This window comes from Equus asinus, chromosome 5, assembly GCF_041296235.1.
Source record: "Equus asinus isolate D_3611 breed Donkey chromosome 5, EquAss-T2T_v2, whole genome shotgun sequence".
NCBI classification, from domain to species: Eukaryota; Metazoa; Chordata; class Mammalia; order Perissodactyla; family Equidae; genus Equus; species Equus asinus.
In genome coordinates, this window is record NC_091794.1 from 61,673,207 (window position 1) to 61,694,448 (window position 21,242).

The following is a 21,242-nucleotide window of genomic DNA, read 5'->3' on the forward strand; positions in this document are numbered from 1 at the left end:
GACTTTCAACTTGTATAATCTAGTGTTCAGAATACATAAATATCTCTTAGAACTCAATAATAAAAGACAAATAAAACAATTAAAATAGGCAAATGGTTGAAATAGACATTTCTCCAGAAGATATGCAGATGGCCAATAAGCACAAGAGAGATGCTCGATGTCATTCATGATTAGGGAAAGGGAAATTCAAACCACAATGTGCTACTGTTTCAAACTCAATGTGTAGGCTGTATTCAACATAAAGGAAAATCCCAAGTGTTGGTAAAGATGAGGAAGAAGGGGAGCCCTCATACATCACTGGTGGGAGCGTAAAATGATGCAGCCACTGTAGAGCACAGCTTTGCATTTCTTAACATCTTCAAGCAATCATTGCCTTTGAGTTGGACAGTCCATTGTGAGGCATCTCCAAAAGAACATGGAAAACATATGTTCGCAGGAAAACCTGTCCATGGACATTCAAAGCAGCATTATTCACAGTAGCCCAAAAATGAAATAAACCCAATTTTCCACCAAATTATGAACACATAAAGCAAATGTGGCATATTGATACTATGGGATATAACACAGCCCTAAGAAGGAAGAAAGCACTGCTACGTGCTAGGCCCTGGATGATCCTTTAAAAAGTGTGCTAATTGAAGTGGTACACAAAGCCACAGATTCTATGATTCCATTTGAATGAAATGCCCAGAATAGCAAATCTGCAGGGAGAGGAAACAGATAAGGTCTTTCTGTGGACTTGGGTTAGGGCAAAGCACAGAGACAGCGAGGCTGGGTTTCTTTGCAAGGTATTAAAAATGTTCTGGACTTAGATAGTAGTGATAGCCACACAACATTCTCATTGTCCTAAACGTCACTGACTTGTGTACTTTCAAGTACTTAAAATGGTGTATTTTATGTTGAGCAGATTTTCTTCAGTGAAAATTTGAAATGAGGGTAATTCATGCAGCTATTAGGGGTAAGGCACGGTGTAGCCCTGAGAGTAAACATCTGATTAGGGTCTAGTAGCAAGTACGAAAATCACACAAGCTACAGTCGGAGATCCAGTCCATAGTCATGGTCTCCACCTTGAAAAGACCAGCCAAGAAAATAGCTCAGTGGTCTTGGGGGCCCTGGGAATCTGTTCAGAGATCTCAGTAATACTGGGCAGTATTCTCACCTCTTGGACCCTCTGGTGTAGGTAGGTTTGAACTTACTTGTCAGTTGTTGATGTACATGCAGGTGGTAGACCATGGGAGGGCCCCGACCCCTCCTTCCTTGGCCAGTAGAGATAGTCTGAGGCCAGGTGGTTTCCTAAAACCATTTGGCAGAGACTTAGGCGACTGTCCTACAAGGAGTAGAATAGAGTCTCATGGAGCTGCTGTCCGTGTTGGGTTCTGTTTGTGCACACTTCTGGGTGGCCTCAATTACCTGCTTTTCTGTGGCTAGGGCCACTCCCCTATGCCAGTCCAGTCATCCTAGTAGAACAGACATATCTCTTTGGGTCGGTGGTAGCCTGTCAGGGCAGGAAACTCAGGGACTCCTGGTCTGTGGGGTACAGCTCTAGGGGCAGGTCCGTGGAGACAATGATGGACTGCAGAACATCGCCTGCGGAAAGCTGATCAGAGGATGTGGGGGAGAGCGGGGTACCAGGGAGCGCCTTGTGACGTGCGCCCACAGGAAGACCCGAAAGTAGATGTTCCTGCTATGAAATATTCACCGGCTCTTGGGGGTCAAACCAGTGATTGGTGCCCATCCACTGGCTCCCTGTGCTCTACGATTCCAGGTGGTGCAACCAAAGGGTGTGTGGGCTAAGAGCTGCTTGTGCCCGGGCACAGAATCACCAAGGTGGCCTCAAAGGCTCCCCCAAAACGACTCCTCAAAAAACAGTTGGGGCAGAAATTGGGTGGAGCATTTTTAAGGGAAGCTTGCAGCAAAGATGTTGTTCGATGGAGTTGGCTAAATTTGAGTATCTCATCAGGGCAGGCACTTCAGCTGGGGTACCGGTGATTGGAGGCCATGTGACAGGCCCACCAGTTTCTGAGTCCCGATGCTGGGCAGCCCGCTCAGCCCACTGGACTGCTGAAGTGGTGCTTACGGAGCCTCTTGCTGGCCTTGTGGAAAGCAGGGCAGTGTGGTGGGAGAAGTCGTGATAGTGTCAGAGGGAGTCATGGCGGAGATTGCGGTGTGGAAGGGGGAGAACTGGAGGCAGGTGCAGTGGATGTGTGACCAACAATGGTCAGGAAGGGAAACCCGGGTGTACCCAGGGCCAGCAGGGGGCCAGCAGAATCATGTGTCAAAACCAGACGGCGGGCCCCAAGAGGAGCCTCTTAACACTAAGCCCCACCTCACCAAACTGAGTCTTGACTTCATTAGATTTTCGACTCTCCCAGAAACAGAATCTTAAACCAGTGGATTAGGAATCCCCCAATCAGCACTAGGTAGGTATTCCACATCATAGACTGCTGCTGTCCCCTGAGGAAAGTAACCTTGCAATAACCGAGCGATCTTCCCGCCTGCTGTGACTTCTTTTTCTTCTCCCTTTTGCCTTTCAAAGTCTTTCATTCTGTACAGCTCCTTGGAGCTGCTTTCTATCTGCTAGATTGGATGCCTCCGGACGCAGGAATTGGTGAATAAAGCAATGAAGTTCTTTAGACTTACACAGTTGTATTTTCTTTCTTAACAGCTTGGTGGCAGCAGCGGGATTCGAAGGAGACTTCTCATGGCTTCGGGGATGAGAAACACAAGCATTGGTAGCCATGAAGCCTTTGGATTCTCCGTCTTTTTTGCTGTCTCTGAGGGCTGTGGGTAAGTGTCTCGTGCATCTCAGCTCCACTCTCCTTGCATTGAGCTCCTGATCTAAGTGACTTTCCAGGCCCAGGTTAACGGGCCAGTGTAGTTTGACAGGATGCTCTAGCAGAGCATCTGTCTCAGCCCTGGGTTAGTCCACAGTGCCAGTCAAAGTGGTAGCAGGCAGCTTGAGCTGGCATATGGTTCCCTGAGACACTGAGTCTCTAGCCCTTGGTTAGTCCACAGTCCCAAATTTGGTGGGGTCCGCTGATTCTGCCTGCAGTCCCGACTGTTAGGGTCTGCTGGTTCCGTGCGTAGTTCTGGCCAGGGGAGAGGGTGGCACAGGCGTGTGCTACATCCACACCCAGTCCTTGAAAACTTCCCACATGCATTTGACACGCATTTTTCTCTCCCTTGACTGGATGCAGATGTCGATGAGTTCTGAGGAAATGCTGAAGGCACAGTGTGGAGGAATTCTGGGACCCTGCGTGACTACTTGGAAGAGTGCTGTCCCCTCCACCTGAACAACCACCCGGCACTACCAGAAATGAGAGGCGTCCTGTGATCGTGGATTGGAAGGCTCCTTGTTGTTAAGATGTCAGCTTCCTCCAAAGAGATGAAGCAATTAAATGCAGTCCTTATCAAAATCCCAATGACATTTTGTGCTGAAAGACACCCATCCTAAAGTTCATATGGAATCTCAAGTATGCCCAGATGTCTAAAATAGTCTTGAAAGGAAGTACTAAGTTGGAGGACTCTCTTTTTACTGATGTAAAACTTGCTGCAAACCTACAGTATCAAAACAGCATTGTAATGGCATAAAGACAGACACATAGAGCATCGGAACAGAATAGAGAGCCCAGAAATAAGGTGGCCAAGGTTGTTCAACGTGGAAAAGACAGTCTTTTCAACCAGTGGTTCCTGAAAAAGTGGATATTTTCATGCAAAATCTAAACTTGGATTCTGACCTCACACCAGATATAAAACTTAATTCTCAATGGATCAAGACCCAAATGTAAGAACTGAAACACTTTGAGGAAAACATGGGACAAACGTTTCACAATAGGACTTGGCAGTGATTTCATGGATATGACACTCAAGGCATGGGCAATAAAAAACAGAGTACACACACCAAAATTCATGAATATTAAAACCTTTTCTGCCTCTGAAGACAACATCAACAGAGTAAAAACACAACCCGTGCAGCATGGGAGCCCATATTTGCAAATGATCTATCTGACAAGGGCTGAATCCCCAGAATAGACATAGAACTTCTCAACTCAAGAACAAAAAAACAAACAACCCAAATCAAAAATGAGCAAAGTACTTGAATAGACTTTTCCTCCAAGAAGATACGCAAATGGTCAACAAGCATCTAAAAAGATGCTTAATGTGACTAATCACTGGGGAAATGTAAGTCAAAATCTCAATGAGACACCACCTCACATCCATGTGACGGCACCCCCAAAAGACAGACAGTGAAGAAAGGCATGCTGGCAAAGATGTGGAGATATTGGACCCACGTACACTGTGGCTGGAATGTGAACTGGTATAGCTGCTGTGGAAATCAGCATGGCATTTCATTAAAACAATTAAAAATAGAATCACTAAATGACCCAACAATTCTACTACAGGATATATACACCTCAGAGCTGAAAAGTTGGTCTCAAAGACATATTTGAACACCCATGTTCACGGCATCATTGTTCATGATCGCTGAAACGTGGAACAACCCAAGGATCCATCCAGGGATGAATGGAGAAGCAGCATGGGCATATATATATATATAATTGCATGTTATTCATCCTTAAAAACTAAGGATATTCTGAGATATGAGACAACATGGAGGAACCTTTAGGAAATTATGCTAAATGAAATCAACCAGTCCCAAAAATACTGGCCTTGTGTGACTCCACTTATATGGCATTCCTGAAATGGTGAGATTCAGAGAGACGGACAGCGGATGCTGTTGGCCAGGGGTGGGAGCAGGGGAAGGGGAGTGACCGATGAGTGGGGACAGAGCTTCAGTTCTGTGGGGCGACAAGAGTTCTGAAGATGGATTGTGGTGATGGCTGCACCACCATACGACTGTGGTCAACACACTGAAGATGCGCTTAAGGAAGTTAATGTGCTTAATGACGTGTACACAGAAAAATGGTCAAGATGGTAAGTTTTACATTATGTGCATTTTAAGCCAATAAAAATAGATTTTCTGTTAAAAGTGCAAATACAAAGAAATGAGCAGAGGATGATTTAGTGTTTCCATTCGTGCTCTTCCATTCTGACCCTGGTGTTTGTCTCAGCCCTTGTACCTGAGGCAACTTTGATCAGACAAATGTTTTCATTCTGGGCCTAAGAGAACCTTGAAATCAGAATTATACAAAACTCTGCAAAATTTTTGTGACCATGTATTTTTCAGAGAAAACATAGTAAGACATTTTTAATATTAAATTTAAGTTTGTTTTATATCAGTTTCAGGTCTACATCAGAATGATTCAATATGTGTGTATATTGTGAAATGATCACTATAAGAAGTCTGGTTGACGTCTATCATCAAGAGTTACAAATGTGTTTCTTGTGATGAGAACTTCTAAGATTTACGCTATTAGCAACTTTCAAAATGCAATATAGTATTATTAATTCCTTGACTGCTATAAAATAAGCACCATAAAACAATTCCAGTGTATCCATTTTGTTATTAATTCACTGAATCTATTTTTTCTCAGAATCAATCAATTGTTATGCAAATGACTGAATTTCTTTTAAGCTACATCATAATGTACTGACTACAGGTTCTGACATTTTAAGTTTTGTTTAGGTGTTATTCTTTCTAGCAAGTAAACTTTCCTGAATCTTATCAGTCATATCAAAATATATTCGGATGTATTTCTTCTTCCATCAATATTTAGTCACTGATAAAGTTGACCGTGTGCCATTTTAACCATTATCAGTTTTGTGTGCTGAGGGTGATTTTACCCAGTAATAGACACCGTGTAGGTTTGAAGTCTCCTTGGAGGATAAGCAGTGGGGGGAGGTCAAAGCATGGTACTTGTTTCATTTGCTGAGGGTCCATTTTGACTTTGCTCTTACAAAACGTGTTCTTTGTCCATTTGGGAATCTGAGGCCCAGAAAGTTGGAGGGTCTGACCCAGACCTCAGGAGGGGGTCAGAATCCAGAGAATCCAGCAGGGCTCTGGCTTCCTCGGCCAAGGCTCAACCCCTTCCCTTCGGGTTTTCTTTGGAAACAGGGACCTCATGGTCCTAGGGGAGCCCTGCCCACCCCGTCCATGGGGGGGTCATCTTCCTGTTCGCATCCAATCATGCACAGGCACACTCACACCGATTTCTCCTGTGTGGACCATGCAGGGACCCCAGGAAAGAGCAGACAGCAGGGAAGTGACAAGAGGCCAAGGAGAAGGCAGTTGGAGGCAGCTCTGCCATGAACAGTAGCATCCGTCCTCCTGGCTACATGACCAGAAGGCCCGAGACGGACCGAAGAATCCCTGAGGTTTCTCGGTGTGTACCTGTTCCAAGGACATCCCTGACCCAGCCTGGAGGGCACAGGACTGGGGAGCTGGAGTCCACTTCTGTGGGCACCTGCTACTCTGATGAGCCGTTCTCCTCTTGTGTAGACATTGGGTAGAGGAGAGAAGACCTTGGTGTCCTCCTGTGTCAAGTGGAGTGCGTCCAGCGGGTGACTCCCTGGGTTTCGTATGATGCTCACGAAGGGTCTGTGGCCCTTGGTTCTCCATCGATGACGCCCTGTGCTCTGAGCACCTGAGAAAATGCTTTCCCACCTGCTGGAGATCCTTTAGAACTGAGAGAGGCTTGGGGGTTCGGGTGGATGAGAACTTGGGATAAGGAAGAACATGCCAGAGCAGTGTGTACTAAGGCCAGAGTCCAGGGACAAGACCAGTCCTTGTTGGACTCCCGAGGTCCTCACTTGGCTGGAGAGGAGAATCATTGCCTTGGTTGAGGTCAGGATGCCTCCTGAGAAAAAAGGACACCCAAGTGGAGGGACAGAAAGATGAGGGAGAGGGAGGCTCCTGAGGTTCCTCCCACGGCCTGGAAGCCTGAAGGTCCTGCTCCTTTACCCCTGGGACAGTGGGGAGCCTCTGCCTTGAGGACACCCAAAGAGACTTCCTGTTTGGTGGCTTCTGCCAGGGCTGCAGTGCTGGTGCTGGCCACCAGGGTGCAGGCAGCCTCCAGCGTCAGTGGTGCCCAATGAGGTTGGGTTTTCACTGTTGTCACTTCTATTGGGATGTAATTGCCACACAGCACTGCCTAAGTTAACACTGCTGTGTGGTACATTTCAAAATTGCTAAGAACCAAGAAGCTAAACTTCTCATCACAAGCAAACACTTACTTTTCTGTTTTCGGTGATGGATTTTAAGTGAACTGGTGGTGTCATTGCGCAGGCTGTGTGCATCCAGTCCCTGTGCTGACTTCTTAAACTTACACGGTGCCCACTCAGCCTGCCTCAGCTGCTGGAGCAGCGAATAGCTGTGCAGAGGCCTTTCCGGCTGTCCCCCGCCTCAGAGAGAACTCACTCCTCCTGGTACTAGCGCTCCTCTCCACAGTCTGACTTGGTGAAGAGCAGGAGGAGGGGACACGAGTTTCACAATTCTTCACTCAGCGACTGTGCATCGAGCACTCACCCTGTGCCAGGTGCTCAGGTGGGTCTAAGTGGGTCTAAGTGACTGAGTGGTCCCTGCCAGTCAGGAGCTCACACTCTGCAGGGGACAAGGACAAAAGCATGAAAGCAAAGACATGAGAGGGGAAAGAGCCAGTGCTGAGGGGACATTCAGGGCCCTGTGAGGGAGGGCCGGGGGTCACCGGGTAGGGGTCTGAAAGGCCTCACTCGGGTGACATTTCCTGGGACCAGAATGACAAGAGGGAGCCAGCCCTGCACAAGTCTGGGAGCGGCGTGTCAGGGAGAAGGCACCCCTGCTGTAGACGCTCATGGGCAGAAGGGGGTTTGGCCAGAGGATGTGAGAAAGATGGCCAGTGTGGCTGGAGGGAGCCTGGGGGGAGAGAGGAGGCAGAGGAGGGCAGGGCCAGATCCTGGGGCCTCAAATCACGGTTCCAGTGCCTTGCATCTGTAAATGGCAAATGCCTCATATCTCACAATTTTTGTGGTTGAGGAATCAGACATAGATTAGCTTGGTTCTTCTGCTCGAGATGCCTCAAGGCCGCGGCCGCGGCCTCAAGTGATGCTCGACTGGCAGAGAATTTCCTCTCAGGTTCACTCAAAGGAGTCGAGGTGCACTTTGGACTCAGAGCATGGGTTCCTTTCTGTCTGTTGGCCTGGGTGCTGCCTCGGTTCTCTCCCATGTGGGCCTCTGTGTATGGCAGCTCAAAACGTGTGTGCTTGATTCCACAGCTCAGGGACAGGAGAGAGAGACATGGGAAAGAGAGAGAGACGGAACTTAAGAGAGGGAATAAGAAAGAAGTGAGAGACTTTCTGTGTTTAAAATTTAGACATGACACTCGTCCACATTGGCTGTGTTCTATTGGCGAGAGCCAGTCACTAAGCACTCAGTGGTCACACAGGAATCTGTGAGGGATGTGTGTACCACGGGTGGGGATCTCTGGGAGCCATGGTGAAGGCTGCCCACCTCACAGATCAAGATGAGGCTCTTGGGTCTCTTTCTAAACAGAAGAGGAAACAATGGAGAGGTTTGAATCCAGAGGATGACAGTGTCTGGATTTCATTCATCAACCCTCTCCTTGTGCTGACATTGAAATGAGGCCAAGAGAGGAAGTGCCTGTTGCAATAGCGCATTGCTGAACCCAGGCCTGGTTTGAGTGGTGTTCATGCTACATCCCTTCTCGTAATTCTTCCATCTCTTTGTTTGTGCATTACTTGCACTTGACACCACCTCACAGGTGGTATGGATATTATTTCATATACACCTGATGATGTCCCTAGCAAGTAGATTCTAGGCGGATTCCCCTTGGGCAGGTTTGGAGACTGGGGAGGCCCTGAGAGGCACAATGAGTTTTCCAGGACAGAGAACTGGTAAGATAAAGGAGGTCTGAATTCTGCTCTGCCTCCTCAAAGCTGGGACCCTCATCACATTCCCAGGGAGCTGTGGCTGGGGCTGTGGAAGCTCCTCATGTAGAGTTAAGAAGAAGACATGGGGGTGGTTTGGGTAGGTCCGATTACAGGAAGCAGCCCAGGTAATGGAATCTTGAAAAAGTGACCTCACTTCCTTGGCGATAGACCCCAACAGATTTAGAACTCTGGTAACCAGGCAGTTAATTCTAGAGACAGACCCCTAGCCAGTTCATTTGACTGGAGACACTTCAGAGTACAACATGTTTACTTGTTGTGTACCAGTTTTCAGAGGCTCTAGGCTCAGGAAAGCCCAGAGTGTGAGACTGTTGTGTTGTTGTGGACATCGGATCAAGCCTCATGGCCAATTTGGCAGGAGGTACCCAAAGGTAATGTGGGGCAGCCCACTGTAGGGCAGGACACAACTCGGATCCCACCTGAGCAGCCCCATAGCCCTTGCACCTTGTGTGAGGGTTTGTGTGTGAGTGTCGGGGTGTGTGTGTACGCGTGGGCGCTGTGCGGGAAGGCAGCAGGTGAGGAGTGGGTCCCTCCTGGGCAGGAGGAGAGTGTTATGTGCTGTCAGCCAGGTGAGTCTGTCATATTCATACCCCGGGGCTTGGCTGGCAGCCTGAGCAGCTGGGTGCTGGGATCAAGCTCCTCTGCCCTTGTGTTAATCCTGAGCCGTAGAAGTTTCATCTAGTTCCCTCCCTGGTCAGATGTCTGTGCAGACGTCCCTCTGTGCCTGAATTAGGGAACAGATTTCCTCATGGGGGTGTCCCCCTGTGGCGATGTGCAGGCAGGCCCCTGATGCCTCCTGGCCCATCTGCCGGGCACTGTCTTTCCAGAACTCCACGCAGGAGATCTTTGAAGAGCTACATGATGGGTTCGACTTCTCTCCCTCCCTAGTCAAGGGGCAGGAGCAGCAGGCCGCCAGCAGCATCCTGTGCCGGTCTGAGGTGAGAGCAGGAGCAGAGGGTCTCCCCGCCCACCACCCCAAGATGTTCAGGTTGGGCCTGGAACCCAGGCCCGAATCTGAGCACACCCCTGGTGCCCTCACAGGGCTTTCCCACTGAGTGTCCTACGGCCTTACTCCCAAAGGAGTCTGGGCCTCCTCTCCTCCCCAGCCAGCTGAGGGCTCGGGTGGAAAGACACTCTCCACATGTTTCTTGGAATCGTAGAGGAAAGGTTTACTGTTGTTGTCACTTCTCACGAGGCCATGAGGACCTTAGCATTTTGCTCCTGTTTTGATTGATGTAACTTCCCGGCTGGGAAGCTGTAGCACTCAGGGCCACTGTCCTTGCAGACCTGCTCCAAGCCTCACAAATCATCACACTTGCTAGGCTGATTACACACAAAGAGCATGGGCGTGGATTACAGGATTCTATACATTTCTCTGCACCTTGTCATCTCACAAAATACTTCGAATCAGAGCAGTTTGTTACGTGCTGTAAAACTGGTGAGTCTGTGATATTCATACCCCAGGCTGGCAACCTGAGCAGGTGGGTGCTGGGGATCAAGCTCCTCTGCCCTTGTGTTAATCCCCAGCCTTAGAAGTTTCATCTAGTTCCCTCCCTGGTCAGATGTCTGTGCAGATGTCCATCTGTGCCTGAACTAGGGAACAGAAATTCTCATGGGGGTGTCCCCCTATGGCGATGTGCAGCAGGCTCCTGATGCCTCCTGGCCCGTCTGCCGGGCATTGTCTTTCCAGAACTCCACTCAGGAGATGTTTGAAGAGTTATGTGTTGGGTTCAACTTCTCTCCCTCCCTAGTCAAGGGGCAGGAGCAGCAGGCCACCAGCAGCATCCTGTGCCGGTCTGAGGTGAGAGCAGGAGCAGAAGGTCTTTACCCCCACCCCCCCCAAGATGTTCAGCGTGGGCCTGGAACCCAGGTCTGAATCTGAGCACACCCCTGGGGCCCTCACAGGGCTTTCCCAACGGAGTGTCCTACGGCCTTGCTCCTGAAGGAGTCTGGGCCTCCTCTCCTCCCGAGCCAGCTGTGGGGTAGGGTGGAAAGACACTCTTCACGTTTCTTGGAATCATAGAGGAAATGTTTAATGTTGTTATCACTTTTCACGAGGCCATGAGGACCTTAGCATTTTGCTCCTGTTTTGACTGATGTAACTACCCGGCTGTGAAGCTGTGTAGCACTCAGGCCACTGTCCTTGCAGACCTTCTCCAAGCCTCACGAATCATCACACTTGCTAGGCTGATTTACACATAAAGAGGATGGCGGTGGGATTACAGGATCCTATACATTTCTCTGCTACTTGTCATTGCACAGAACACGGCAACTCATTGTAGGCCGCTCAGGTCAGGAGCTGAGGCCTTAAGTGACTTCATCATATTCCACAGAGGAGGACATTTTGCACAGTGATTCAGCCTTTCGATGCTGTTGGACCTTGACATGACCCAATTCTGTTGCCATTTGAGCCAACACTGCAGGGCACATTTTAAGCGTGTCCGAATAGACTCTAAGTTTTCCAGGTCTGCCATGACATAGAACCGCAGATTGGCGGAAGGTCACTAATCATCTCTTTGCTCCTGTCTGTGGTGGGGATGTTCATTGATGACTCCCTGGGATAATGCTCTTACCTCAGGCTCTTAATGCACAGAGGTACAATTGTTCCTCAGGTCACAGAATGCCTTGAAGGTACTGAGTGTTTGTCATTCCCCTAAAAATCAAATTGTACTTTTAAGTCCAAAACCATTTTCAAGGCGGGCTCTCGTCCCTCTTGCACAACTTCCTGAGGTGCTGGGGGGTTCTGGTCTGAGCTCCAGACCCTGATGCCCCTGGTGGTTCATGGTGACTCCACTGACTCTGTGTCCCTCCTTGTCCACGTGGTATGCCAAGGAACCCACCCTGTCCGTGGCTGAGGCCCGCACGATGCGGACCCTCAAGGCAGGCGCAGTGCAGAAGGTGGTAGGCTGCCTGCAACCATCTTTCCACGGCAGATCCATCTCCGTCACCACCTTCCCGTGTGTGTACCAGGCCTTCTACCCGACCCCACAGGTCCTGGACCAGCTGCTCCAGAGGTGAGTGCCCACCCCTCCACAGCACAGCAGGGAGTCTCCTACCTAATAAACGTGTGCCTTGGGAACGTCCCCACACCTCTCTGAGCGTCACCTTGCTCATCCAAATAGTGGGGTGGTAAGAGGGTAAACCTCACAGGGTCACTGAAGGAAATCACGGGAGACAGCACGGCAGACGCTTGCCTGGTGCCGGACTCCACAGAAGGGACTGCTGCTCATGCTGCGTGTCCTCATGCTTACAGCTTCCGTCGCCAGTGAGGAGACTCCCTGCCTCTCCCCTCGCTGGCCTGTGGCCTTCCTGAGTGTGGAAAACTACATGAAAGCAAACTGTTTTCCTATTGCCAAGACAATTTAGCGAGTCCATCTAGCTGATCCTGGTCCTTGTCTTCGGTGCGGCCAGAGCAGTGGTCTCTGTGGGCAGCAGAGGAGACGCAGGCCCACTCAGAATTCTGGGAAGGCTCTGGATGGGGTTCATTCATTCAATACTATATGTTAAGCTCCTACTACACTCGTACCCTTTCCTACACACTAAGGGTGTCCACTGAAGGAAGCAGACACTATCCCTGGGGCTCAATTCTAGCCTGAGAGCTAGAAGCTCACTTCTGGGCATCATGAGTATTCATGCCCAGAGGACGTTAGATGTCACACCCTCTTGGCCTCCTCTAGATATGGACGCATCCTCTCATAGTCAGACCACGATGACAGACTTCAAGGACCAACTAAGACCATGAGTGGTGTTGGGTCCAGAGGGAGGGCCTCCTGTGTCCACAGAAGGGGCTAGGAGACCATGGGGACTGTGGCTATGGATGGACCGGCAGACCCTGGATCTCACGCCTCTTGGGGTTTCTGTGGGAGGCCTGAGGTCTGCGGTCTTCCCTACAGGAGGAAATGAATCAAAGAGACCTGTTCATGGGGTGCCAGTCCCGCCATGGGAAGCAGAGGAGAGGCTGGGCTGAGTCGGCCACTGAGAGACTCCTCGCTTCCACAGTTCCCTCTCCCTCTCCCTGCCCTCTGTACAGGCACCTCTCCTAAGCACCGCCACTGGGGCCCAGAACAGTAGGTGGTGAGCAGCCTGGTCACAAATCTGCCTCCAACCTCAGTCCTGATGCTCGAGCGTGGAGGATGGGGCAGGCTATGTCCAGGCCCTTTGGGAAAAGAGTGTCAGGTGGAAGACCAGACTCACACAGGCTCTCTGTTAGATTGGCTGATGACCAGGCCTTCCAGTGCAAGGACAGCCACCCAGGGATTGGAGTGGCTGGTCCACCCTCTGGGGCTCAGGCACAGAGAAGGTGCTGTGGGAACACAGTGTGGAACAGCAGGCCAGGCCTGTGACTCTCTTCACACATGCCTCTCCCCAGTGCCCTCTCTCCCATCTGGGGCCCCCGGCCTCAGGAGAACTCCCAGGATATGTGGCAGATGCTGCGCCACTCCAGGATCAACCTGACGTTGGCGTATCTCCAGGACCTCTTGCCTGGCTCAGTCCTGAAGCACCAGGCCACCCCTCTTCTCATCCAGGTGGACCTTTTCCAGGCCACTGAGTTGGAGACAGAGGGTAAGGGAGACCGTAGGCTTGGAAGACTACCCCAGTGGGTGGGTCACGACTGGGGATTCATTGAAAGACAGTGGGATCTTTCCTGTTTGGGGAAAGGCACATGGAAAGCAACTTATGTAGCTGACCCTTTCTCTTTCTCCATCTCCTGCCCCAGCTCCAGCGCTTCTGCCAGGTGCAGAGGCAGAAAAGGGGCCACATCTGGAGCTGGACGGAACTCCAGTTCTATTTCTGCCGTCACTTCTAGCGCTGGAACCGGCAGCAGCGCCCTCAGCTGCTCCAGACCCCGAGCGAGTGCCATCAGCAGCCCCAGCCCAAGTGCCAGGTCCTGAACTGGACTCAACGGGACCAAGGGGTCTGCTGGGATTTCCACCTCAGGCTCCAGTAACAGCCGCAGAATCAGCTCCGGTTCCAGAGGCTTCCCACCCCTGTCGAGTGACCGGGAAGAAGCAGCCCGATGGGAAGCCTAGCCTCATGGCCTTCTCCCCAAGGGAGGTGGCAGAACAGCTGACGGCCATTGACGCGGTGAGCACCCGGGCTCTCAGGGCGGGGTGGGGCAGGCCACCCCTATGCCATCAGCTGGCCCAGACCTGCTTTTCCCTGTGGCGGCTCCTGTGACCTGGGTCCCAATCCCAGCTCCACCACTTCCCAACCATGGGATCTGGGCAACTCCCCAGCCTTCGTGTTCCACCCTCACACTGTAGAGATGGGGACCAAGAGGCCCTGCTGGACAGAGGGGCTGAGCACATTGAGTGAAGTAGAACACAGAGGAAGCCTGGTGGGGCTTGGCCCGAGAGGTCGGGGAGGAGAACTCACTGTGTGCAGCCAGGAACTCAGGCGGCCCAGCCATCTGCTCGGGATGCTCAGCAGCCTCAGCATTTGTGATGCACCAGACGTGTACTTCACTAAAAGGGAGACAACCTGACAAAGCCCGTGGGTGTAGCTGGCACAGGGCAATGTGCAGCGGAATGGGGCCTGGGACCAAGGATGCTCAGGATGCAGGGAGATGCCCCCTTGGGAGGAGCCAAGCGGAGCAGCCCTCTGGAGCTTGCAGTCTGTGGGGGTGGGCTGTGTGTAAATGCTCCTGTCCTTTCCCCACCAGTCTGGAGTCCCGGGTCCTCCTGTGCTGGGTGCTCTCAGTGGAAGAACAATGAAAGCGAGGGGCTCCCACCACGCTGAGAACACATCCTCAGCTTCCTGAGCCCCTCCTTAGACCGGTGACTCCTGCTTGGACACTAAGCTGGGCTGTGGCAGGGCTGAGTGACACTCCCCCTCCTCCCCAGGAAGTGTTCAAGAACGTCGAGCCCTCTGAGTGTCTGGGCTCCACCTGGGGCAAAAGAAACCGGCCCGGACATGAGAACGTGGCACCCACCGTCTGGGCCACAGTGGTGCAGTTCAACAGAGTAGTAAAGTGTGTCATGACGTCCTGCCTTGGGGACCCAAACGTGACGGCCCGGGGCAGGGCCAAGGTTCTGGAGCGGTGGATCGAGGTGGCCAGGGTATGCGGGGGGAGACCCTCTCCAGAGCCGTGGAACTGCCCCTTCTCCTTGATCAGCTCTCAGGACTGAAGGCTGCACTCTAAGCCCCTGCACAGTCGCTAGGTCCTTCCTGTCAAGGGCACACTGACCTTGACTCGCATGTCCCAGGGGTGGGATGCTCACTTCCTCCCTGGCTCCTTCCTACTTTGAGCGAAATTCCTCCTCCTGGAAGTGTTACTCTTTGGTCCACCTGTGCCCACCCTGGCACCCTGGCCATCTGTCCCACTCAGGAGGGGAGAGTGGAAGGGAGGGGGACTGAAGCCAGAGCAGACAGGGCTCCTGCTCCCCCTCCCAGCTCCTCCTCTCCCTCCTCAGGAGTGCCGAGCCTTGAGGAACATCTCCTCCCTGCACGCAGTCCTCTCGGCTCTGCAGAGCGTGCCCATACACAGACTGAAGAAGACCTGGGGGAAAGTGTCCAGGTGGGGAGGCCTCTCCACAGGAGGACCAGGGGGAGGAGGGAGCTCCCGCGTGTCTGCCATTGCCCTCTCGTCGGCTGGAGCTTCCTGGGTGGCAGTAAGCCCTGGGCACAGGGCCTGGGTGGGTGTGCAGTGTCCCTGATCCTCACTGGCAACTTAGGCCCCCAGTTCTGCTTCAGGAATCAGGTTCCCTGGATGTCACATAGTAGGTTGAACCAAAGTGGAGATTTTCAAGTGTTTGCCATACAGCAACAGAACTCTGTGCCCAGTGGGAAACCAAACTGGTCAAAATACAGCTGCTGCATAGAAAAGGGAGTGGCAGCCCCAGGTGACCAACATGAGAGCCCCCTCTGCAGTCCCATGGTGACGTCAGTGCTCAGAGGACCCCCACGAAAATCCTCATTCGGGCAGTTTGGATTTTCCAGATTCTCATCGAGAAGGGACTTGCACTTATGCCCCCTGCCCCATTGTTCCTGAGTTTCTCCTTCCTCCTTTCCCCCCTCAGGAAGAGCTGCCGAAAATTTAAAAAGCTCTGTGATGAGGACAACTCCCTTAGCTGGGAGCTGCTCATCAAGGTAGAGTGGAGGCTGGCATGTGGAGGGAGAGGCGGGGTGTGGGAAAGGGGGAAGGGGCAGGATGTGGACGGTCATTTCTCACTTGGAGTTTCTGTGTACAATTCCAGTCTTCCCTGGATGAACAGGAAGATGGGGTATGTTTGGTCCATGGGCAGGTGGGGGAGGTGTTTGTGGGGTGGGAAGCCCCGGTTACGGCAGGAAGTGGGGGTGTCTGGGCTGATCCCGGAGGGGATGCTGAGCTGGCCGGTGGAGCAGGGGCTGCCTTCCATTTTGGTCCACGCTGTCAGCACTTAGATTCTTCCAGGCTGTTGCGTGCATGGGGTGGACGGGCGTATGTTTCTTCCCTGAAGCAGCTCAGTGTGTCTTTAGGAAGCCAGGCCCCCACTGCTCCTTCTGTCTTCACCACTTCTCCACGAGGAGGGCACCCTGCCTGCCCTCGGGATGGGCACTGCCAGGCATTCCCCCAGGCCAGGTGGACAAATGGGCTGCCCAGCCTTGAGTCTGAATGGCTGGAGCATGACAGATGTTTGTGCATGTGTGACTCCCCAGTGGCCCTACCACCGTCCCTGCTAGTCTGTCCCTGTCAGGAACACTCACCTGGGTCCTAGTCAGCAGTAACTGGTGCCCAGGTGGCTTATGGGAAGTGTCCAGGAAACTGGTGGTGCTCAGTGGATCTTTCCTGAGTGGACCTCATAGGCTCCACATGAAAGAGAAACCGAAGTGTCCTCTCAGCCCCGCCCCACCCTTTCACGCCGGGTGGGGTGAGAGCCAGAACCATGTAGACCGTCACTGACGCTGAGTCCTCAGGAGACCCTGCGAGGTAGGGTGAGTTGTCACACTTTCCAGATGAGGAGGCTGACTCAAGGAGGACAGGCGTTCGGCCCAAGGTCACACAGCGAGAGTGTTGGAGCTAGGATTGTTCTAGAATCAGAGTGTGCTGGAGGATGGAGTAGCATGGGTACCAGCTGACTTGGTTCAGACGTCCAGGGCTGAGGTCAGAGGGGCTGAGGAGAAGTGGGGTGAGGGGAGGATGGCCTCCTTGACCCTGTCCTCAATCCTGGCAGAAGCAGCCCTCCAAGTTTGCCACCCTGCTGAGGACCCTGCAGAGAGGCCGGAAGAGGCAGCAGCAGCAGGTGAGTGCGCCTGTGGGGAGGCGCTCCAAGGTCAGAGGAGGGGACTCTGCCCTCCCAGCTGGGGGCTCCAATCCAGAGAGGGGGCCTTCCTCCTGCAGCCCTCCTCCTGTTGCCGCAGAGCCTGACACCCGCCCTTAGAAGTGACCAGGAGGAGGGCCTGGGGAGCTGCAGCAGGATGGGTCGGGAGAGTGGAGGGGCCAAGGATTAAAGGCCCTGTGACCAGCCAAAAGCAGGCCCTGGGAGGTGACCAGGAGGAGTCTGGTGTTCTTGGAGGGTGAGGGGTGGGGATTGAGGGCTGGCTATAAAGGGTTTGAGGCTGCTCCGTGTGGGGACCCTGGGCTGGGCCAGGAGGCTGAGCATGAGGAGTTTTCAGGGGAGGGTCATGGGGACACCTGAGACCAGGGCCTCATCCCATCTAATCCCAATGGCACAGGGCATCGTCCCCTTCCTGGGCACCATGCTAACTGACCTGATCATGCTGGACACTGCCATGGAGGATTACGTAAATGTGAGTGAGGCCGGGGGCCAGAAGGGGATGACCAGGTTGGGACTTGGGAAGACACAGTCCCAGTACCAAGACTTGAGTGGTCAGAATGTGGTAACTTCCTGTCATGACAGCCTCCCAGGCTCCCCTGTGGGCTGGGACAGTGTGCCCCTCTTAGGGATGAGGGAACGAAGGCTCCACATGGAGCCCGTCCCGGGTCCCCAGGCTGGCGAAGCAGCAGAGCTGCCCGCCTGCAGAGCTGCATGGGCTTTGTTGGAGGCGAGAGAGAAGTCAGCCTCCAAGTCAGGCAGCACACTGATGGAGCTGTCCCTGCCTGCCTGAGGACTCAGCCTCCCTGTCCGTCATCAGAGGGGCTTGGGCTACAGGGTCTTTGAGTGTCGGCCCCCATGTCCTCCCTTCTCTGGAGCCCAGAGCCTGGCCTGGGTCCAGGTCCTGTTTTCTGTCAGGCCCAGCCCCCTCCTGGACCTGGAGCTGGGCACCATGAGAAGGGGTGTGCACGGGGGCTGGTCATAGCTAGGGGGCTCGTTCTGATGGACTTTTGCTGTCTGCCTTCCAGGGCAATGAGATCAACCACGAGAAAAAGAAAAAGGTGAGCAGCTGTGGCCTTCCATGTCAGGGAGGAGAGGGGCGTGGAAACCAGAGACGCCCCTGGGCGGAACTCTCCTGGGCACCACCCGCTGCATCTTACATTTACTGAGAGTGTTGGATGACAGAGAATCAGGAGACCCATCCAGTGGGGGGGTGGGGGCAGCGCTGGGCATCAAGCAAAACTTCCTGCGGGAGGGGCTTCTACCCATCTCTGAGAACAGGTAGGTCCTGCGTGGAATTGGAGGGAAGGAGGGTCCCATGTGAGCAAGGACCCAGGACCAGCCCCTTGCCCCACTCCTCACCCCCTGAAGACCCTGCAGCATCCCCAGCAGGCTCTGTCTGCATCCTCTCCTCCCTCTGGTGCCAGGAGCACAAAGTGATGATGGAGATCGTGCAGCTCCAGGAGGCTGCAGAGAATTACAACCTAGAGCCCCAGGAGCGATTCAGGGCCTGGTTCTGGGACATGGAGCAGCTCAGTGAGGACGAGAGGTGAGGCTGGACAGGACATGGGGAGGAAGAGGTGCACTCTCCCTGCTGGCCAGTCCGGAGAGCCTGAGTCCATGACTCCCTTGTCAGCCCTGACCTGTCGCATGGCGATGGCTGGGGAAGCTGGGCTCCAGCTGCTGGGCAGATGCCGGGAGGGACACCAGGGCTGTGGATTGTGGGAGGCTCACAGGTGCCACTCTATCCTGTAGCTACAGCCTGTCCTGCCAGCTGGAGCCCCGGTGCTAGTTGGCCAGCAAATCTCTCCAGGCCCAGAGAGCATGGCCATCATGAAGCTGAGGAGGGAGTGAGCGTCCCGTGGTCGTATGACCTCTTCCTTAGCAGCAGGGACCCAGCTGGGGCACTCAGGGTGCAGGGGCCCCACCGCCTGCCACCCCTTCCTGAGGCCAATTTCCATCTCTGTAGGGGTGAGAATCACTGCTTGTAAATAGTTCATGCCAGATTTGCATACTGTTGTATTAAAGTCCTGTTTCTCTTAGAGCCTGGGAGTGGTGGTTCTTTCACATTCTGTGCTAATTTAAACGCTGTCCAGACTCTCAGATCCCTCACTGGAGTAAGACATTTTGCAGTCATCCGATTATTGTGTGTGGGAGAGGGGGAAGGTGCAGCCCCTCCCTGGCTGCTGAAGGAGACCGCCAAGTGCCTCTCCTCAGAGGACAGGTCCGTGTCAGCATCGTGAAGCTGGGCCAGGAGCAGAGACAGCCCCTCAGACCCCTGAGATGGGAGGTCGAGGTGTTTTCTCAGGCCGAGCATCCACCACGGAAATGTGGGGGGCCCTAAAGCCACCACTTGCCAGGCCCACTCTGTGCCCCAGGAGAGGGGCTGCCCGTCCACACTCTGGAGGGAGAGGAAACATTTCCTGCGTCTCTTGTGGACGTGTCTCTGGACCCCATGTTGGGAACTTGTAGTTTTCTAGTTCAGCCACTGGAAACGCATCAGCTCTAAGTGGGGAAAACACGTAAGGAGATCAAACCGTGCGTGTGGAGAGGACAAGGCCAGGGGAAGGTCATTTGTGCAGGGACTTTGGGCAGGCAGGACCTCCCCTCCTCAGTGTCCCCCTGGGGCTCCATGCTCACCCTTTCCCTGGCCTGGAATCCTGCTGGGAACTTGTCCCCGGCTCCGAAGTCCTCTCCCTGCTCGTCTCCTCTCCAGGGGAACACTTGTGGTGCAGCCGTCCAGGCTCCAGCTGGGCCCCGTTCCCGACACCCTCCTGCTCCCTGGGACCCAGGACCCCAGCCCCTGCACTTCCTTCTTCACTCTTGTCAAGTCAGAAGTCCCCTCAAGGCCCCACCCTCCCTCAGGTGCCTCACAGCCACTCCTCCCTGGCTGGCCTGATGGACCAGGATGGGTTCTGACAGGTGGGATAAGGGTCCATGTACCTGGCCAGACGAAACCCCCACTCGGTCCCTTGCTGACCAAGGTGACTTCCGGGTCTGTGTGGTGCTGATGTCCTTGGTCTGGGAGCTCCGTCCGTCACACCCTGAGTCATGTTATTCCTGACTTGTCCTACGTTCTGGCTGGGCCCGAGCCCATAGACCTTTGCCCCTGGGATGGCTGTGCTCTCATCCGCAGTCTTGTGCTGTGGTTACCTCCCGGGCTGTGTGAGCCATTTCTGTTGGGGGCTTTGAAAGCTGAGGTTGAGAGGGGCAGGTGTAGGGATGTCCTCCAGGGGAGTGCCACCCAACTATGATCTCTGGGCATCCATGGACACGGCCTTGCCTGTTTAAATCCTGAAGGGCTGGCAGTATGGGTGGACAAGAGCCACTGCACTGAGTTCACCCAGAGTCCCCACCCGGTGATCGGCAGCTCAGGGGTCACCGCCGAGTATTGTGAACGTGCTCCCACGGAAACATCCAGTCACAGCAAGACCCAGATGACTTGTTTAGCAGTTCAGAGCTCTCCCCTCTGGATGGAGGCTGCCAGTGGCCCTCAGACACACAGGGGGCCTGGCCTCTGCCAGCGTGGCCTTCAGGCTGCAGCAGGGATGGAGCACACATCCTGGTTGCCCACGGCCTCCCTGACAGGGCACAGCCATCCAAGAACGTGACTGGCTACACGGCAGACCATGCTTTACCTCCAAGAGCAAGAGAAGCGCCAGGACCCAGGGCTGAGCAGGGCCGGGGAAGGCAAGAGGTCTAGGTTAAGAGTCTTTGTGCGTATCCACTCATTTTGCCCTCAGAATAATTTGGAGTGTTGTGGGTAATATCCCAGGTTTTTAATAACGTAGAGGAAGCACAGAAAGGAGGAGTAATTGGCCGTTGTCACCCACACCATCTGGCCTGTCCTCCTCAAACCTGCCTGTGCTCTCTTGCTCCCTCACCTCCGCTTTTCTTGCCCGCAACTAGAATGCCTGCCCACCGCATCTCTGCCCCCTCAGACAGATGGCTTACCCAGGGACTCCATCTTGATGCAGGGAACCTGTTCTCCTCGATGTGACCAGGGCCAAGGTCAGTTCCGAGTTGGTCCCCCCCTTGGCCGTGAGAGACAGAGAGAGCTCAGTGTGTGCCTGATTGTCCTACCAGATTAGAGGCTGAAGTCATGAATTTCCTTCTATCCCACCCACCATCAGGCCCAGAAACGAA

General features: G+C 53.4%; 2 protein-coding genes across 5 annotated transcripts in view; one reads left to right on the forward strand and one right to left on the reverse strand.

The window, feature by feature from the left end:
* LOC123285602 (ral guanine nucleotide dissociation stimulator-like) overlaps positions 1-21,242 on the reverse strand; it is a 372,006-nt gene that overhangs the window by 101,690 nt on the left and 249,074 nt on the right. The gene's annotated exons all lie outside the window — the stretch shown is intronic.
* LOC139045282 (ral guanine nucleotide dissociation stimulator-like) lies at positions 10,251-19,552 on the forward strand. Of its 4 annotated transcripts, XM_070509656.1 has the most exons (12): positions 10,251-11,855; positions 13,211-13,404; positions 13,559-13,926; positions 14,685-14,900; positions 15,255-15,358; positions 15,861-15,930; positions 16,038-16,064; positions 16,995-17,063; positions 17,497-17,571; positions 18,125-18,157; positions 18,524-18,645; positions 18,852-19,552. In XM_070509656.1, exons 1-12 carry the CDS (start codon positions 11,623-11,625, stop codon positions 18,886-18,888), a joined length of 1,548 nt encoding a protein of 515 aa, XP_070365757.1. In that variant the 5' UTR covers positions 10,251-11,622; the 3' UTR covers positions 18,889-19,552. The 4 variants fall into 4 exon arrangements, 3 of the variants coding, with proteins under 3 accessions (XP_070365757.1, XP_070365758.1, XP_070365756.1); XM_070509657.1 differs by lacking the exon at positions 16,038-16,064 and having other exon boundaries at positions 18,852-19,551; XR_011503327.1 differs by lacking the exons at positions 18,125-18,157; positions 18,524-18,645; positions 18,852-19,552 and having other exon boundaries at positions 10,253-11,855; positions 16,038-17,063; positions 17,497-17,569.

What these genes read in the sequence shown, in the direction of transcription:
- LOC139045282 (XM_070509655.1), top strand. Translation starts at nt 11,623, where the DNA reads ATGGTGACTCCACTGACTCTGTGTCCCTCCTTGTCCACGTGGTATGCC. An exon ending in CTGGACCAGCTGCTCCAGAG is followed by an intron (nt 11,856 to 13,210) that starts GTGAGTGCCCAC and finishes GCCTCTCCCCAG; the next exon opens with TGCCCTCTCTCCCATCTGGG. An exon ending in CACTGAGTTGGAGACAGAGG is followed by an intron (nt 13,405 to 13,558) that starts GTAAGGGAGACC and finishes CTCCTGCCCCAG; the next exon opens with CTCCAGCGCTTCTGCCAGGT.